Source organism: Bombina bombina, chromosome 2 (genome assembly GCF_027579735.1).
Source record: "Bombina bombina isolate aBomBom1 chromosome 2, aBomBom1.pri, whole genome shotgun sequence".
NCBI classification, from domain to species: Eukaryota; Metazoa; Chordata; class Amphibia; order Anura; family Bombinatoridae; genus Bombina; species Bombina bombina.
This window is the reverse complement of record NC_069500.1, coordinates 792,969,872-792,990,321: the sequence shown is the minus strand read 5'-3', so window position 1 is coordinate 792,990,321 and position 20,450 is coordinate 792,969,872. Positions and strand designations below refer to the sequence as shown.

Below are 20,450 nucleotides of genomic sequence, written 5' to 3'. Positions count from 1 at the left end.
ATGTCACAATATATAAAGATACCCAGGGTGATATAAAAACAGATCTCTATAGAAAGAAAATTGCAACAAATAGCCTACTGCACAAGACAAGTGCACATGCACCAGGAACCACTAAGAGTTTACCTGTCTGTGAATTCCTCAGAATTCGAAGAAAGTGCTCAGATGAACAGACATTCAAAATAAGAGCACAGGAATTAACAGACAGACTAATCCAATGAGGTTATAGTAAAAGGAAAATCAAAGAGGCAAGATACAGATCATTGCATACCAATTGGAAAGAATTGTTACATAAGAAAACTAAAACTGAATCACAAGCCCCAAGACTTATTCTTACTTATAGTGATCAAACTCCAGAAGTAGTGAGAGTCATCAATAAGCACTGGAATATTCTAATGACTGATCCAATACTCAAATCACAACTAGGTGAGAAACCATTGATTGGATATAGACTATCAAAAAATATTAAAGATATGATCAGCAGCAGTCACCTTCAAACCAAGAAAACCAGATCAGCATTTAGACCAGGTTCACATAAATGTGAAAATTGCAGTACATGCAAATATATGGTACCAAAAACTGAAGTGATTGACAGGTTTGAAGTAAGGTATACCATCAAAAGGTATATCAGTTGTAACACTGAAGGAGTGATATATGCGCTACGCTGCAGTTGTAATTCAATTTATATTGGGATGACATCACGCAAGTTAAGAACTAGACTAATGGAACATCTATGCAATATCAAAAATGCAACAAGAGATATAGAAAAAGGCAAAACACTTACTAGTGTAGCCATACATTTCTTAAAATATCATCATTCGAACAAAGAAGAACTACAATGTTGGGGCGTTGAAAAAGTAAGCCTAGGAATCAGAGGAGGAGATTTGGAATCAGCACTTTTAAAAGCAGAGAGCAGATGGATTTACCTGCTCAATACTGTTTTTCCTAAAGGCATGAATGAACAGAACAACTATTACATTTTTCTATAGTGAATTACTGATTATTGGTCTAATACAAATAAATAAATCTTGATCTGATATAATAAATCAAATAACAATAATAATATGACAACAATTTGGACAATATGAGAACGGAACTAATTCATATCATCATTTACCATTCACTATTTACACAACATGTCTTCACATAACAATTATTTAAATTTATCACATATATCACAGGATTCACATTGTCTGTAGACGTAAATACACTAATCCAGTAGAGAATTAATATAACTGGAAAACATATTTCATCAGGTACACCAGATACCTGATAACACTAAGTTCACATCAATAGATGCATAACATGCATAAGATATGAGAATCACACTCATCCGAATCTCTTATATAACAGAGACACTTTATAAGAAACCTCCATTCGCAACACATGAGAGCAATTAAACAAATCTAACACACTAAAATAACTTCACTTAGAACTACACTCTGACACTTTTCTTCTACACATTACATGATGATAGAAAAACAAAATAAAAATAAATGATTGAAAATAAAAAACACAAAAATTATACACATAATTTAACAAACATTGACCATAATAACAGAACATAAAACAAAAACTTATAATGATTGAAATATAGACGATTACAAGAGCCATTCAATACAATGACAACCAATAATAGTAATCACTAAATAACATGTAGTATCATATACAGGGAACTTAAGCAAGAGAAATCCATGCAAACAAATTGCATAATCAGGATTATTGTAAATAAATACTAGGAACAACACTTATTTATTTTATATCATTTTATTTTTCCTATTTCTCCTAATAAACTATTGATTAAAATGGATAGACAAAATGAGAAAAAGAATATACAAGACAAATAGCAAATTAGATATAATGATTCATCAAATATTCAAACTTTAAAACCCTAAAATTGATATTTAATTACAAATATCATGTTGAATGATAATAAAAGTAACCATTTGACCAGATCAAAACTAGACATCATGTCAATAGGTATATACCACCTTTAGACTGTATTCAGTCAAGTTGAGTGACAGCTCAAGTAGCCAATGTTAATACCGAGGAGGCTAAATTTCTGGATACCAGAACACATAAATATGCACACACCGGGCGGCTCGCTGCCTTTGAAAAAGCCCGGAAAGGGCGAAATGCGTCAGAGCAGTGTGGAGGACGCTTTTTAATTTTCAAATGTTAAAACAGAACCTATTCTAAACTAGTGTCACCTAACGATATTATGGTGAATAAATATAGTGGAAGTATAAGTATATATGATCCAAAACATTGATTAACCCACGCCTGTGCAAATAGCATATTTTAAGTGTAAATTATTATAGGCTGAACAACAGCATATAAATTCAGCAGTTATATTTAACACAAGCGCGACTGCATACAGAACAATCAAAAGGGATATATTAACCCCAGAACAATAGTGGGATTAAAGGTGGACACTAGCTAATCGACACCAGTGGATCCTAAATCATCAGGGAACATAATTTATAACATTCTTTAACTTGCACTGGTTAAAATAGTAAATTACAAGGGGAAATTGCTGTTGGCTGAATAGCGGTATATTAACTGAATAGTGATATCAGTGCAATCGCACCCAGTATAACCCAAAGGGATACTTTTACTATAGGAACGACGGCATATAAATCTCACAACTGTATCGAATACAAACACAAATACACTCAGTATAAGCAAAAGGGATAACTATGTTATACATTATAAAGATATAACGGCTTAACAATCCTACAGCTGTATCGAATACAAGTGCAAATGCACCCAGTACAACCCAAAGGTATAAATTTGTGATACAATATAGACACATAAAGGCAACGCATGTTAACAATCTTATATGCAATTGAACATATTATTCATCTCAACAGAGACATACAAATTTAGCATCTATCTGCGAGAATAAGCGCAATACTATATATTATATACTACAATAAAATAGGGCACATTAAATATTTATTGTTAGTGAACTGATAACTACTTGAATGATTTAGAATAATATGGTGATCATAGCAGTTTGATCGATGTGATATGAGTAATATATACATACAGAACCTGAGATCCATTATCATTTGTGAGTCCACTAATATGCAATAGATGAACATAAACATTCCCTGTTAAACTATATCTCTTTCTCCTAAGTGGAATTAATTAACACTAGGTATAAGAATATACCACAAACTATACGGTGATACCTCAAAATATATTGTACCAAACATTGATATATAAATATCACATTTACCATTACCCAGGTTCTATTTGACATTTGCGATTTTAACCATTTGAGTGTTTTTGTTCTAAACATAATTTTTAGCTTAATAATAAAAGTTAAATTTTAACCCAGTCTGTGAAGCTTTGCCTCTGAGTCTGGGCATTAGAGTGCTACATGTGCATACTTTCTAGTGGAACAATTATAGTTCCACATTCTTTCAGTATACATTAATTTATGCATAAGCACCAACCCACTGATACCAATAGAATAATAAAAGTGAAAAACTAGAACTGGAATGGATCCAGCTTTCACTATACTGAAATTTGAATAAAGTGGGGTTTGCCTAAAATAGTGCCATTGTTAAACCCTTTTCTTTATAGGTTTATTTAGATGTTAGCTATACGGGGCAGAGGTTTAGGGGTTAATATTTTTATTTAGTGTCGGGCGGCGGATTAGGGGTTAATAGTTTTATTTAGTGTCATCGATGTTGGGGGGCAGAGGATTAGGGGTATTTAAACTAGGTGTTTATGTTAGGGTGTTAGCTTTTTACATAATCTTCTTGTCCCCATAGACATCAATGGGGATTTTGTTATATCGTTCGCCATTCCGCAATAGCAGGTGTTTTTTTCTAACACTTTCTCTCCATTTATGTCTATGAGGGAGAACGTGCACGAGCATGTCAAGTCAGGCCTTGGCTTTTGTGCGGTATGGAGCTTAACGAACCATAACGCACAACACAAGAAGGTTTTTGTGAAACTTGTAATGGCAGAACTATGGGGAGTGCGATACCGCTCATTTATTTGCGTTATTTACACACTGGGTTTAGCGCACAACTTGTAATCTTGGTGATAGTTTTTTTTGTGTAAAAACATTAAATGTGTGACACATTATACTACATTAATAAAAAAACAATGTATCATTAGTTGTCTAAGATTTTGTACCTGATTCTTTTGACATGATATTAGACATAAAAGGATTTTGTTGCTAACCCCTTCATCATAATCCAGTAACAGATAAACATGCATACAAGATGTATAGAATGAGCTACATAAAAAAACAGAACTTATGTTTACCTGATACATTTCTTTCTTTCCAGATATGAAGAGTCCACAACGTCATTCAATTACTAGTGGGAATATCACTCCTGGCCAGCAGGAGGAGGCAAAGAGCACCATAGCAAAGTTGTTAAGTGTCACTCCCCTACCCATAATCCCCAGTCATTTGACCAAAGGAAAATGGAAAAAGAATAACACAAAGGTGTAGAGGTGCCTGAGGTTTAGTCAAAAATAACTGTCTTAATAAAGGGTGGGGTTGTGGACTCTCCATATCCGTAAAGAAAGAAATTTATCAGGTAAGCATACATTTTGTTTTCTTTCCTAAGATATGGAGAGTCCACAATGTCATTCAATTACTAGTGGGAACCAATCCTTAAGCTAGAGGACACAGAATGAACAGGGAGGGAGAACAAGACAGGCAGACATAAACAGAAGGCACCACCGCTTGAAGAACCTTTCTCCCAAAAGAGGCCTCAGCCGATGCAAAAGTATCAAATTTGGAAAATTTGAAAAAAGTATGCAGAGAAGACCAAGTTGCAGCCTTGCAAAGCTGTTATACAGAAGCTTCATCTTTGAAAGCCCAAGAAGAGGAGTAGCTTTCTGACCCTTACGCTTTCCTGAGAAACAAACAAACAGGGCAGAAAACTGGTGAAAAAACGTAGTCGCCTGTAGGTAGAATTTAAGAGCACAGCACAACATCCAAGTTGTGCAACAGAGATTCTTTATGAGAAGAAGGATTAGAACAGAGAGAAGGAACAACAATTTCCTGATTAATATTTCTATCCGAAACAACTTTTGGAAGAAACCCCAATTTAGTACAAAGAACTGCCTTATCCACCTGAAAGATAAGGTAAGACGAATCACACTGCAAAGCTGAGCATTCCAAAACTCTCAGAGCAGAAGAGATAGCAATAAAGAACAAAACCTTCCAAGATAGCAACTTAATATCTATGGAATGCATTGGCTCAAACTGAGCCTGCTGCAAACTTAAAGGACAAGATTAAGGCTCCAAGGAGGAGCAACAGATTTAAACACAGTCCTGATTCTGACCAGGGGCTGACAAAAAGATTGAACATCTGGCACATCCGCCAGACGCTTATGTAACAAAATAGATAATGCAGAAATCTGGCCTTCCAGAGAACTGACTGACAACCCTTTCTCCAGACCTTCCTGGAGAAAAGACAAAATTCTAGGAATCCTAACCCTAATCCAAGAGTAGCCATTAGATAAACACCAATAAAGGTATTTACAACATACCTTATGGTAAATTTTTCGAGTAACAGGTTTGCAAGCCTGGATCATGGTCTCAATGACTGAACTAAGTGTTTAATCTCCAAGCAGTCAGCTTCAGAGAAACAAGATTTGGATGGAGGAATGGACTCTGAGTTAGAAGGTCCTTCCTCAGAGGCAACCTCCAAGGCAGCCAAGAAGACATCTTCACTAGGTCTGCATACCAGATCCTGCAAGACCATGCAGGAGCTATTAAAATTACAGATGCTCTCTCTTGTTTGATATGAGCATTAACTTGTGGAAGGAGCGCAAACGGAGGAAACAGGTATGCTAGACCTAATTCCCAAGGAACCACCAGAGCATCTATCAGAGTGGCCTGAGGATCTCTTGATCTTGAACTATACCTTGGAAGCTTGGCGTTCTGCTGATATGCCATCAGATCCAACTCTGGCACCCCCCATTTGAGGGTTAACCTGGAGAACACCTCTGGATGGAGAGCTCACTCCCCGGATGAAATGTCTGTCTGCTCTGGAAATCCGCTTCCCCGTTTTCCACACCAGGAATGTGGATGGCAGATAGACAACAATTGAGAGCTTCAGCCCACTGAAAAATCAGCACCACCTCCTTCATGGCTAAGGAACTCCATCTTCCTCCCTGGTGGTTGATGTAAGCCACTGAGGTGATGTTGTCTGACTGAAACCTGATAAACTTGGCTATGGACAATTGAGGCCAAGCCATCAGAGCATTGTAAATTGCTCTCAACTCCAAGATATTTATGGGGAGAGCAGACTCCTCCCAAGTCCATAGTCCCTGCACCTTTAATGAGTCCCAGACTGCTTCCCAGCCTAGCAGGCTGGCGTCCATGATCCCAATTACCCAGAAAGGTCTCCAGAAGCATGTGCCCTGAGACAGATGGTCCTAAAAAAAGCAACCACGGGAGAGAGTCTCTTGTCAACTGGTCTAGATCTATCCTCTGAGACACATCCGAATGGTCTCCATTCCATTGTCTAAGCATGCATAATTGCAGAGCTCTCAAATGGAAATGAGCAAAGGGAATTATGTCCATGGAAGCAACCATCAGACCAATTACCTCCATACATTGAGCCACTGATGGCCGAACAGTAGACGAGAGAGGCAAGAGGAGAGAATTTTGGATTTTCTGACCTCTGTCAGAAAATTTTTCATAGATAGGGAATCTATTATGGTCCCTAAGAAAACCGCCCTTGTAGCTGGAACAAGGGAACTCTTTTCCAGATTCACTTTCCAACCGTGGGAACGTAGAAAAGACAACAATATCTCTGTGTGAGAATTTGCTTGTTGAAAAGATGACGCCTGAACCAATATGTTGTCCAGGTATGGTGCCATTGCAATTCCCCAAGACTTGATCACTGCCAAGAGAGCCCCAGAACCTTTGAGAAAATTCTGGGAGCTGTGGCAAGGCCAATCAGAAGAGCTACAAACTGAAAGTGTTTGTCTAGAAAGGCAGGAACATGTGATGAGCCCTGTGGATGGGAACATGAAGATATGCATCCCTCAGGTCTATGGTCGTCATAAACTGACCTTTTTGGACCAAAGAAAGAATGAAATGAATATTTCCATTTTGAAGGATGGTTCCCTGAGAAACATGTAGAGGCACTTTAGGGCTAAAATGGGTCACAAATTTCCCTCTTTTTTGGGAACCACAAACAGATTTGAATAGAATCCTAGACCCTTTTCCCTTACTGGAACTGGGACAATCACCCCCAGGGAGGAAAGGTCCTGAACGCAGTTCAAGAATACCTCTCTTTTTACCTGGTCTGCAGATAATCTTGAGAGGTGGAATCTGCCCCTGGGAGGGAAAGTTTTGAATTCTATTTTGTAACCCTGAGATACTATGTCCACAGCCCAAGGATCATCTGGGACATCTCGTCTACACGCTTGACAAAACAGAGAAAGTCTGCCTTCCAATTGATCGGAACCCAGACCAGGGGCTGACTCTTCATGCTGACTTAGACTCAGCTGAGGGTTTCTTTGATTACTTCCCTTTATTCCAAGACTGATTGGGCTTCCAAGAAGACTTGGACTGCTCCTGCTTGGAAGAGGGAGAGGAAAACTTTTGACCTTTGAAGTTACGAAAGGAACAAAAATTACCTTGACATCCTTTGAGTCTGTTCTTCTTGTCCTGCGGTAGAAGAGACCCTTTTCCACCCATAATATCAGAAATTATTTCTGTCAGACCAGGTCCAAACAAGGTCTTCCCCTTTGAAGCGCCAGAAGCTTGGACTTAGAGGTAATATCAGCTGACCAAGATTTTAGCCACAATGCCCTGCGGGCTAGGGCAGTGATGCCAGACATTTTGGCTCCCAGTTTAATAACTTGCATGTTAGCATCAGAAATAAAGGAATTGGTTAATTTGAGAGCCTTAATCCTATCTTGTATCTCCTCCAATGGAGTCTCTACTAAAATTGATTCAGACAAGGCATTGCACCAATAAGATGACGCACTTACTACTGTGGAAATAAAAACTGCAGGTTGCCATTGAAGACCTTGATGACCATACATATTCTTCAAATATACTTCCATCTTTTTGTCCATGGGATCCTTAAAGGAGAAGCTATCCTCTATAGGGATCATAGTTCTCTTAGCCAGAGTAGAAATAGCCCCTTCTACTTTAGGCACAGTGCGCCAATAATCTTTAATGGAGTCAGCAACAGGAAACATTTTTTTAAATACAGGAGACGGGGACAAAAGAATCCCTGGCTTCTCCCATTCCTGTGAAATAATCTCCGTCACACGGTTTGGGACAGGGAAAACTTCCACAGAGGAAGGAACATCATAGTATTTATTAAGTTTACTAGACTTCTTAGGGTTGACAACGACAGAAGTATCAGAGTCGTCCAAAGTAGTCAATACCTCCTTTAACAGTACACAAAGGTGTTCAAGCTTAAATCTGAAGTTTACTTCTTCAGTATCAGTTAAAGGAATAATACTGTCCGAATCTAAGATTTCACCCTCAGGGCAACCTGCGTAGCATTAGGTGGAACAGAAACCTTACTATCTGAATGTCTAATTTTCCTCTTGCGTTTTCCCAGCATAGGAAAAACAGATAATGCTGCAGATACTGCAGAAGATACCTGTGCAGCAAAATCTGCAGGCAAATAAACTCCTCCAGGAGGTTGAGAGGAAGTGCAGGGCACTGTATGTGACGCCATAGAGGCTTGGGACGTTTGAGGAGAAAGCTGTGGCATTGCCTGAACAGCATCATTCTGAGAAACATTGGGTTTAGAGGGCAACAATTTATCTTTAAATTGAATTGTTCTAGCTAAGTATGCAGCACAGAATTGCATAGGCAAAACAATTTGAGCCTCTAGGCATATCAAGCATTTGTCAAAAAACACAGTCTTGGTCCATGTCCATAATACTAAATAAAAAATTACCCAAATTGTAGAAATGTTTTAAATACACTGTCACTTTAAGAATTTTTAATACCACAATTTGGCTTCCAGAAGTCTCTAAAACGATTGTATAGTAGATTGACCCTGAAGAGACTGAAATTCAATGACGCCGCTCAGTGAATAATCGACAGCAGAGAGAAGTCACATGACCGGCAGAGAGAGGAAACTACGTAGCAAATAAAAGGCGCGCGTTTCCCTCTGCCTACAACATAAGATGCAAGTAGCTGCAGCTGGTTTCAAACTCAAGCAGTTTGTCGTTTAGACTGTTCTAGCTAAGCAAGCAAAGAAAACCAACTGCCACATTTTAAGTTTATACAAAAATCCCTGTCTAAAACATAAGCCACACACATACTAAAGTATTTCAATAAAATTAGCCCAAAGAGGAAAAACGTCCTAATAAAGGGAAGATTAACCCCTAGGGGGATATTTATCAAAGTGTCAACTGAAAATACACTTTAATTCGACATCGTATTTGTCACGAGATTGATCCACCCTAGTTATCAAAGCATCAAGATCGTCAAATGTTGAAATGTGTGATGAAATATACGCTCCCGAGATCTCAATCCGACGCAGATCGATGCTTGCGTCATTACAGATGTTTTGAATTCACATTTGACTCTATTTGACCCTTTTCCCAATTTATCAAACATCTAACAGATACGCTTGCGTCTATTCCAACGCAGCGTACCTAGTTTTAAATCCACCACCCTTGAGGCCACAGATGTCATAGAAATCAATGAGAGTCTGAAAACACAGAAAGCTTGTGTTCAATGCCGCAAGAGGTATATTACATATACATATGAAGTATATTACATAATAAAAGTAAATTAGAAACTCTATTAAAATTATATACCCTTTCTAAATCAAACAATATTATTGCTCCACATTTGTTGCAGTAGTAGATATAGGGATAACAATTAAAAATACATTACTACTTATGGATTATGTTACATCTTTGACTCTCATTACAAAGCAAGGGGACAATATTATTTCTCCAAATTTGTTGCAAAGTTTTGCCCCAAACTTTATGCACTAATAGATATAGAGATAAAAATGAAATAAATACACAACATAATATAGCTAACTTCCTTTTTATTTTTTGGAAACATTTATTTGCACCATGTTTAAGCCATGTAATACAAGTCACACTCTCCACTTCTCACCAAATTTGACGCAACACTTTTCGCACTAATTATGATGCAAACTCCTAAACAACCCACACACTAGTAAATTTTTCAACCAATTTTGATTTGAATATGCATAATCACATGATTTATCAGTCAATCTGATTCAAATATACATTTTAAACTATCACTAACGAATCAAATTTCTTGATACTTGTGTCATTGATCACTCATTAGAACTTGTAAGTGCCATTTGTTACATTGTGTATTATACTTTGAAAGTATGTATATATGAAATTAGTATTAAAGATAAACATTGATGCTGACATTAGGACACACAGTGTAATATTTTAGACAATGATTTTAAAATTTGAATTGATGTTTGATTCAATATAATCTTAAAATGATAGCTCAAAGGGATAGCCCATCTAACATTAAACTGTCATGATTCAGATACAGCAGAAATTAAAATCTCCTCTTTACTGTCATGCTATTTTCAGTGTATTTCTTCCTTCTCTTGAATTTCTTTTTCAGTGAGAAATGTCATCTTATATGCCAGCCCATTTTATAACACCTGGGTAGGGGTGGTTTTTAAAACTAGATTTCAAGCAGGAGGGGTTACATAGGTACAGAGGGAAAACTGTCCCAGCTCTTAAAATATCTATTGATTGCAAATAAATACATATGATACCCTGATTACATGTTATATTTGCTATTATTCCTGCTCAGAATAATAATACATTTACACTATATACATATAGTGGTATAAATAAATACAGAGATATGAAAGACAACATTGTTTAGAACAAAAAAGGAATTTAGGGACATTAAATATGTTTGCAAAAGATTTCTGACATAACACACACACACACACATATATGTGTCCATGCGCGAAACGCGTAAGATATGTGCCCATGCGCGAAACGCGTAAGATAGGAGCTTACCCTGTGTCTGATGATAAGCCTGCTCCTGAATAAAACTTCATTTCATCTACCTCAAGTCTCAGCATTCCTTTTTCCTCATTCGTATATATATATATGTGCAAAGATATATGTACACATTCTAGCATTAATAATAATTTATAAAAAAAATGAGATAAAAGCATATCATGACTTCTAGAAATAAAAATTCACATTTCTTCAGACATCAAACTTCACCTCCTCCATTTACAGAGGCAAAGAGAATGACTGGGGATTATGGGTAGGGGAGTGACACTTAACAACTTTGCTGTGGTGCTCTTTGCCTCCTCCTGCTGGCCAGGAGTGATATTCCCACTAGTAATTGAATGACGTTGTGGACTCTACATATCTTAGGAAAGAAATCCCCTATACTGCAAACGTTTAACTGGCCTGGTATCAGTTACAGAGTGATTGGAAAAAAACTGAGAGCTAAACAAGCTAAAAGAGTAATAAATGGAAGACAGGCCTTATGAAATAAAAAGATACAACATTCTAATATTTAAGCTTTGATTTAAAAATTGCCACACATCTTGAATGCGTTGATGCGACCTAGTGGCATAATTCACCACTGAACCAAAAAAGAGCCTGAGCAGACCAGTTAAAATCCTTGGATGATATATCCCTACTGAGAAGCTGTTATGGCCTTGCTAAGAATTGATTCAAGGTCTCGGAGATTCCCAGCCCAGTTCTCTGTTTGAGCCACATGAGGGCTTTTGTTCCACTTTGTCCTTTATTACTGGGATTCCCTCACTGGGTCTAATCTTTTATGACACCTGCTTTCTCTTCTCTAGTTTTAGCAATTAAAGTGAAGGTAAACTTGAGCGTACTCACTCAAGTCATAGGATATCATTTAAAAAATGAGTGAGACGTTCATTCATGAAATAGCTAATTTATCCTTATCTTCTTAGATTTTTACATTTTAATGCCGGAATGATAAGTGCCGTTCCACCGACCGCCATAGCCCTCACTTGATTGACAGTTGACTCATCTGCAATCCACTAATCGTTGCTCCCCGCCAAGGGCGTTCAGTCCCTTTGCACAAATGTCACAGCCCCGGGGGGAAACAGGGAAATGGGCTTTGACCCAGGCCTGTCTTACCATTCTTACTAGATCTCTGCCTCAGACTGCTTTATAGGTATCCAGACTCTGCTGGCCTCCATTGCACCCATCAACTACCTCAGCATACTTGTGTATCCAGCCTCTGCTTTGTTCCCTTGAACCTGTCACTTACCACAGCAAACTTATGTTCCTAGACTCTACTTGGCTCACTTGTAATTGTCAGCTACCACAGCATACTTGTGTATTAAGACTTTGCTGGCCTCCCTTGCATCTGTCTACTACCACAGCATACTTTTGTATCCAGACTGCTTGGCTCCCTTGTATCTCTCAGCTACCACAGCATACTTGCGTATTTAGACTTTGCACATAGCATACTATTTCTTGCACTCACCTCTAAGCACCAAATGGCACATTGCGCACCCTAAGGCCCTAGTAAATCTACCTCCTTCATTTCTCTTTGCACAAGCTAAAGTATGAACCAGCAAATGCCTCACGACCTGATATTATAGCACTTTGCAAAAAAGAAGAAAAAAAAAAACACTTTTTAAGATGTATTTTTTCCTTGCTCACACACTTTAGTATTAGAGCATTATATACAAAGACTAAATGTCATTTTCCTGGCCTTGGTTTGCCTGAAAAGTGCTTATCCTTGAGTCAGTTTGGTACTGCACTGATACATTAGCTGATGTTTGTAAGGCTGCTTGAAGAAGTGGTCATTCCTACCATATAGTGCTCTAGAAATGGGCTGGCTACTAAGCATACATTCCTGCTTTTAAACAAAAGATAACAAGTAAACAAAGAAAAAATGAAAATAGAGTTAAAATGGAAAGTTGTTTAAAATCGCATGCTGTATCTAAATCATGATAGATTTTTTGGGGGTTTCATATACCTTTTTAAATACAATGGTCTTTTAATTCAAGATAATCAAAGTGAGTTTGGTTATCTCCCATATGTTAAAAATAAAAAGATCTTACCTTTGTGCAAAAGATTTAGCTGTAGATACTTTGATAGATATACTCCATAAAACAGTGTATAAAGTACAGCCATTAGGCACCATTTATGAAGCTGCCGGACAGCCGGACACAGCTTGGGGCCCAAACATTGCTGGCTCACACAAGCGAGCATGAAAAGCTAGTTAAGTAGTTACATTCTTTAGACTGCTGCTACTTAGCCTCAGGATCGGTCAGGATGATTGGCAAGCCCTGCTCTCACATACTTGGTTGCATGAGAGCAAGAGACATGGCTGCACAAGCAATTGTTTGTGCAATGATAACTTCAGGGAGCTGTTGCATTTCTTTATATATTATTGGATATTGCTAAGTGATGATATTTAAATAATTTGAGACTGCATTGCCCAACTTTCAACACAGGTAGTTACAGGAAATATATCTTTGTCAGCATGTTGGCTCTGCTAACTGGGCTTAAAGGACCATTAAAGTGAAAAAAATAGATGTTCTAGTTCATTAGAGCATGTAGTTTTATCACTAGCGACCCTGCAACTCTGTGTTTTACCATCTCAAATGGGTTAAACGCATATTTAAAGTAGCTCTCAGGAGCCACAGAGAATTGCTTTTGACTACCGCTCCTGTTTAGAGCTTGTATTTCTACACTATAATGGCTCTTTAAATATATACATATGCAAATGCCGTCAACCATATTTTTGGAGTTAATTTAAAGAGAGACTTGGCTAATTTTGGTTGGGACATACACCTTTATTAGAATATTTCAAGCTATTAAATGAAAAGATAAAACAATTGATGCAATGCCTTTATGGTGATGTCTAACATGGAGAATGCCTTCTTTGCCCCAAAATACGCAACAAAAGCCTTTGATTAAATATTTTAGGATGCAGAACTGGTTGTCATCTGATTTTACATTTAATTAACACGTTACATTGTTTTTTATTTGCAGGTTAAAGAGATCACTTTCCTGAAAAATACAGTCATGGAATGTGATGCATGCGGTAAGCAGCAATTTGTCAATAGCTGATTAACAATAGCATGTGATGGAAAATACAAACCATTTCTATTGCCTACAACAGTGTTTCTCAAACGTTTTGTAGCAAGTACAGCTGTAGAAATTAATTTGTTTTCTATGTACCCCAATTGTAGCACAAATATTATTGATCTTTTGCATGAGCAAAAATGGAAATCATGTTTATCACTTGATTTCACAAGCTTGTATCAGATATGTTAATGAAGTAAATATATAGGAATCTGATATTTAATGTTTTCCAGAATTTAATAATTGGCAATATTACAACAGAGAATAATCAACACATAAAACACATATACGTCCATTGATATTAATAATTATATGTAATTACTGTGCTTCTTACATTAACAAAGAGAAAAGTAAACTATTTTCTTAGATTCATTAAATAAAGATAAACCTCTCTCTGCTATGTTGAAGGCTGGATGTTGCTATTTAACAAATTTTGGAGTGGCCTTTCAATAAACCAAAAGGGAAAAGGGAGGCAGCACTGAAAAACTGTGTAATAAAATAACATTGTTTACTATAAGCTTATACATAATAAAGCAATGATTATACATTCAGCAGTACATATCTTCAGTTAGAAGCATGCATGGTAGGCAGGTAGGTCACAGTCATCACCAGTTGGAAGACACTCAGCTCCACAGGATCATGACACAACTTTAATGCCACAGAGACTGTCTGTACAAGTTGATGTTCAATAAAGACTCCAAGGCATCTATTTATCAAGCTGTCAACCGCAAATATGCTGGAATTCCGCAGCGTATTTGTGGCGAGCCTGATTCGTCTTAGTTATCAATCCTTACAGACCGGCAAAAGTAGAATTTTGTGACGTAACATACGATCCGCCGGACTCAGTCCGACATAGATCGATGCTTACGTCATTACAGATGTTCTGAATGCAAGTTCGGCACAATCTGACTATTTTTGCTAGTTATCAAATGTCTACTAGGTACGCTCGCCACTATTCCAGCCCAGCGTACCTGGTTTTCAATCCGCCGCCCTGGAGGCGGCGGATGCCATAGAAATCAATGGGAGTCTGAAAGCAGCGAAAGCTCATGTTCGCTGCTGCCCGATATCCCTTTGATTCCTATGTTAATGTTTACACCTAACACCCTAACATGTACCCCGAGTCTAAACACCCCTAATCTGCCCCCCCTACACTGCCGCCACCTACATTATACTTATTAACCCCTAAACCGCCGCTCCCGGAGCCCACCGCCACTCTAATAAACTTATTGACCCCTAAACCGCCGCTCCCGGAGCCCACCACAACTAAATAAAGTGTTTAACCCCTAAACTGCCGCTCCCGGAGCCCACCGCAAGCTACATTATATTTATTCTCCCCTAATCTGCCCCCCCACACCGCTGCCACTATATTAAATTCATTAACCCCTAAACCTAAGTCTAACCCTAACACCCCCTAACTTAAATATAATTTAAATAAATCTAAATAAATATTCCTAGCATTAAATAAATAATTCCTATTTAAAACTAAATACTTACCTATAAAATAAACCGTAAGCTAGCTACAATATATAACTAATAGTTACATTGTAGCTAGCTTAGGGTTTATTTTTATTTTACAGGCAAGTTTGTATTTATTTTAACTAGGTACAATAGTTATTAGTTATTAACTATTTAATAACTACCTAGCTAAAATAAATACAAAGTTACCTGTAAAATAAAACCTAACCTAAGTTACAATTACACCTAACACTACACTATAATTAAATTATTTCCCTAAATTAACAACAATTAAATACAATTAAATACAATTATCTAAAGTACAGAAAAACAAACACTAAATTACAGAAAATAATAAACAAATTACAAGATTTTTAAACTAATTACACCTAATCTAATCCCCCTAACAAAATAAAAAAGCCCCCCCAAAATAAAAAAAAGTAATCAGCTCTTTTACCTGAAAAAAAGACAATGCCCCCCCAACATTACAACCCACCACCCACACTACCCTACTATCAGCCAATCGGAATTAAGGTAGGAAAAATCCTATTGGTTTATGCAATCAGCCAATAGGATTGAGCTCGCATTCTATTGGCTGATTGGAACAGCCAATAGAATTCAAGCTCAATCCTATTTGCTGATTGGATCAGCCAATATGATTGAAGTTCAATCCTATTGGATGATTGCATCAACCAATAGGATTTTTCCTACCTTAATTCCGATTGGCTGATAGAATTCTATAAGCCAATCGGAATTGAAGGGACGCCATCTTGGATGACATCACTTAAAGGACCCGTCATTGTTCAAGAAGACTCTGGATGAAGAGGATGCTACGCGTCGGATGTCTTGAAGATGGAGCCGCTCCGCACCGGATGGATGAAGATAGAAGATTCTGTCTGGATGAAGACTTCTGCCCGTCTGGAGGACCACTTCTGCCCGGCTTGGATGAAGACTTCTGCCCGTCTGGAGGACCACTTCTGCCGGCTTCGTTGAGGACTTCGGGCCGGTTGGGTGAAGACTTCTCAAGGTAGGGTGATCTTCAAGGGGTTAGTGTTAGGTTTTTTTAAGGGGGGATTGGGTGGGTTTTAGAGTAGGGTTGGTTGTGTGGGTGGTGGGTTTTAATGTTGGGGGGAGTTTGTAATATTTTTTTCACAGGTAAAAGAGCTGATTACTTTGGGGCAATGCCCCGCAAAAGGCCCTTTTAAGGGCTATTTGTAATTTAGTGTAGGGTAGGGCTTTTTTATTTTGGGGGGGCTTTTTTATTTTGTTAGGGGGGTTAGATTAGGTGTAATTAGTTTAAAAATCTTGTAATTTCTTTATTATTTTCTGTAATTTAGTGTTGTTGTTTTTTTGTACTTTAGATAAAAAAAATTTAATTGTGTTTAATTGTATTTAGTTTAGGGAATTAATTTAATTGTAGTGTAGTGTTAGGTGTAATTGTAACTTAGGTTAGGTTTTATTTTACAGGTACTTTTGTATTTATTTTAGCTAGGTAGTTATTAAATAGTTAATAACTATGTAATAACTATTCTACCTAGTTAAAATAAATACAAAGTTGCCTGTAAAATAAAAATAAAGCCTAAGATAGCTACAATGTAACTATTGGTTATATTGTAGCTAGCTTGGGGTTTATTTTATAGGTAAGTATTTAGTTTTAAATAGGAATAATTTATTTAATGATAGTAATATTTATTTAGATTTATTTAAATTATATTTAAGTTAGGGGGGTGTTAGGGCTAGGGTTAGACTTAGGTTTAGGGGTTAATAAATTTAATATAGTGGCGGCGACGTTGGGGGCGGCAGATTAGGGGTTAATAAATGTAGGTAGGTGGCGGCGGTGTAGGGGACGGCAGATTAGGGGTTAATAAATATAATGTAGGTGGCGGCGGTGTAGGGGGCGGCAGATTAGAGATTAATAAGTATAATGTAGGTGGCGGTGAGCTCCGGGAGCGGCGGTTTAGGGGTTAAACACTTTATTTAGTTGCGATGGGGTCCGGGAGCAGCGGTTTAGGGGTTAATACATTTATAAGAGTTGCGGCGGGGTCCGGGAGCGGTGGTTTAGGGGTTAATACATTTATTAGAGTTGTGGCAGGGTCCGGGAGCGGCGGTTTAGGGGGTAAACTGTATAGTATAGTGTGGGTGTTTAGTGACAGGGTACCAAGAAAGCTGTAAAAAATCTGAAGAGCAGCGAGATCGATGACTTTTAGTTAACAACAGTCCGCTGCTTATTGCACTGTACTTGGTGCGCAGCTTTTTGACAGCTTTTTTGATAATTTTGGAGAGTGTTTTCAGGTCCGCGGCAGCGATGTTAGGCAATCTTAGGCAAGCGTATTGGTGCCGGCGAATGCAGGTAAGTTGACAGCTTGATAAATAGATGCCCAAGAATCTGTAAAGGTTATACCCCACTTCTCGTTTAGCCGCATTGTGGGGATTAAACGCTGTGGGATTGACCACAATCTATTGGTTATTTTATGTAAACTAATGTTTTCTGAATGTGAAATGATATCATTAGTGTGCTTTTCCAGCTCTCACAATCATAAAATGCCTCAGCTGTCATTACCCTTCAAGCACCAAATCGTTATCTCATAAAAATAGCAAAAAATTGTTACGTGCAAAAAATTCATAGGATAAGAGAAACAGAGGCTTATCAGATCACATCACACACAAACACACACACATGCATGCACACGCACATACACACAAATATGATAGTAAAAAAAAAATAATATATATAGTATGCAGGGAGAAAAGCACCCCAAATCATTTCTAATGCCCGGGGTGCAGCAAAAAGAACAATAAACAGTCAATGATGAAGTGCACTCATCGGGTCTTTTTAGAGCTTTTATTACAGTGAACATGTGTTCTATGCCTGGAATTCTTCTGTTACTTCCTGCTGCGTGTCCAAACCATTCCATCAGCAACATTATGTCATCAGCAAAACAACCCACTGCATCAATCCCATGGTCTCTTGGCACAGATTAATACAGCTTTGCCCTGTATAAAGCACATGTCCCATTGCTTAAATCAGGCCCCTTCATTTACTGAGACAGTTATTTAGGATATTCAGTAAAAACTCCTACATACATGAAAATATTGCAAGTGGAAAGAGAGTGAACGATTAAAATTCACGCCAAACAGGAAATCAAAAGGAAGTTGGATGCTGTGTCCAGAACTGATACACGTCTAGTTTTTAGTTCTCTCGTAGGCACCAGACTACTCAACAGTGGCAAAATATATTCATTCTTTCCCTCTACAGCCCATCTTTAGTTTTCCATTCACTACAAGCGATGCCAAAACAAATAATGCGACTATCTCACCAAGCCAAAACTATCTCCCCTGCCAGATGGAAAGATGGAAAACAAGTTATTTCTCTTGATACCCATTTTCTAACACAGCCAAAAAGACTTAAAGGGACATAATACTCCTATGCTAAATCATTTGAAACTGATGCAGTATAACTGTAAAAAACTGACAGGAAACCTGAGAATTTCTATGTAAAAAAGGAAGATATTTTACCTCACAATTTCCTCAGCTCAGTAGAGTAAGTTCTGTGTAAAAAGTTATACTTCAGCTGCTGTCCAGCTTCAGGTAAAAAAATAAAAAATAAATGAAGAAATAAACAGCAGCCAATCTGCATCAACAGTGCTGAGGTCAGAACTTTGATTTGATTTGACTTAACTCTCATGAGATTTCATAGTAAACTTCTTTAAACTGAATAGGGAAATAACATGAGTGTACACAAAGCTCGCTCCCTTGCCTGTCCCAGGACAGACATACTGATTTGCTGCTTAAAGTCCTTTACAATGGGGTTTGAATACTTAGGACATTTTGAGGTAAAATATCTTTCTTTTTTACATAGAGATGTTCAGGGGATATTTTCTAGTCAGCTTTTTACAGTTATGCTGCATCACTTTCAAGTGTTTCAATATTTGGGTATCATGTCCCTTTAAGGAGAGGTATTTCAAAGCAATGGAAAGTTATAGTTGATATTTTAATCCTGTTGACACAAAAAAAATAAGAAATTATGGAAAACAATGTTTTTTGTGTGTGTGTAAATATAGTAGATTATACAGCAATTCCACTGTACCCTTCTCTTTGAGGGCCAATTATAGAATGTTGTACGTGTCAATGGTGCAGTGTGATCATTAGGGATGGGTGAATGTTTCTAAAAATTCAAAATTTAAAACGAATTTTGATACATTTGTTCATTCAAATTGAATTTCGAATGTTTATATAACATTCTAACATTCTATTTTCGAATTTTCGTTTTTTAATTTTTCAATAAAATTCGAAAATATATGTTCGAATAATAGAATGTTTAGCTATGTATTCATTCAATTTCGAAATGTAATATTCGAATTCGAATGTGACATTCGAATTCGAATGTGACATTCAAATTTGAAATAGTATTTCTAGTCTACAACATGTTTAATAAATGTAATATTCAAATTCGAATGTCATATTCAAATTTGAAATAGTATTTCTAGTCTAATACTGTGTTTTAAATGTGACATTCGATTCGAATGTGATATTCGATTCGAATGTGACATTCGAATTCAAAATAGTATTTCTAGTCTAATACTGTGTTTTATAAATGTAATATTTGAATTCGAATGTGATATTCGAATGTAACATTCGAAAACTGTAAATAACATTTGAAAATTGAATTTTTAAGAATATTCGTTCTTATCAACATTCTATTATGTAAATCGAATTTCTACAATAACATTCGTTCTAACATTCAAATTCGGATATAAACACATTCGCCCATCCCTAGTGATCATTTGTGTCACAGATGCCAAGATTCAATGAAAACCTCAAAGAACTAGTAAGTAAGATGCTGTGGGGGTTCTATGGGGGCGTCCACATTTGTTACTGTAGCACCCAAAGGTGCCAATTGCCCTGAATCTGCAAGGTAG

General features: G+C 37.2%; 1 protein-coding gene across 1 annotated transcript in view; it reads left to right on the top strand.

Moving 5' to 3' along the window:
- Positions 1-470: 470 nt before the first annotated feature.
- LOC128647267 (cartilage oligomeric matrix protein-like) overlaps positions 471-20,450 on the top strand; it is a 136,757-nt gene continuing 116,777 nt past the window's right edge. Inside the window, exons 1-2 of the mRNA XM_053700059.1 lie at positions 471-599; positions 13,984-14,035. Of these exons, the coding sequence (XP_053556034.1) occupies positions 471-599; positions 13,984-14,035 (181 nt within the window). The remainder of the gene's footprint in view (positions 600-13,983; positions 14,036-20,450) is intronic.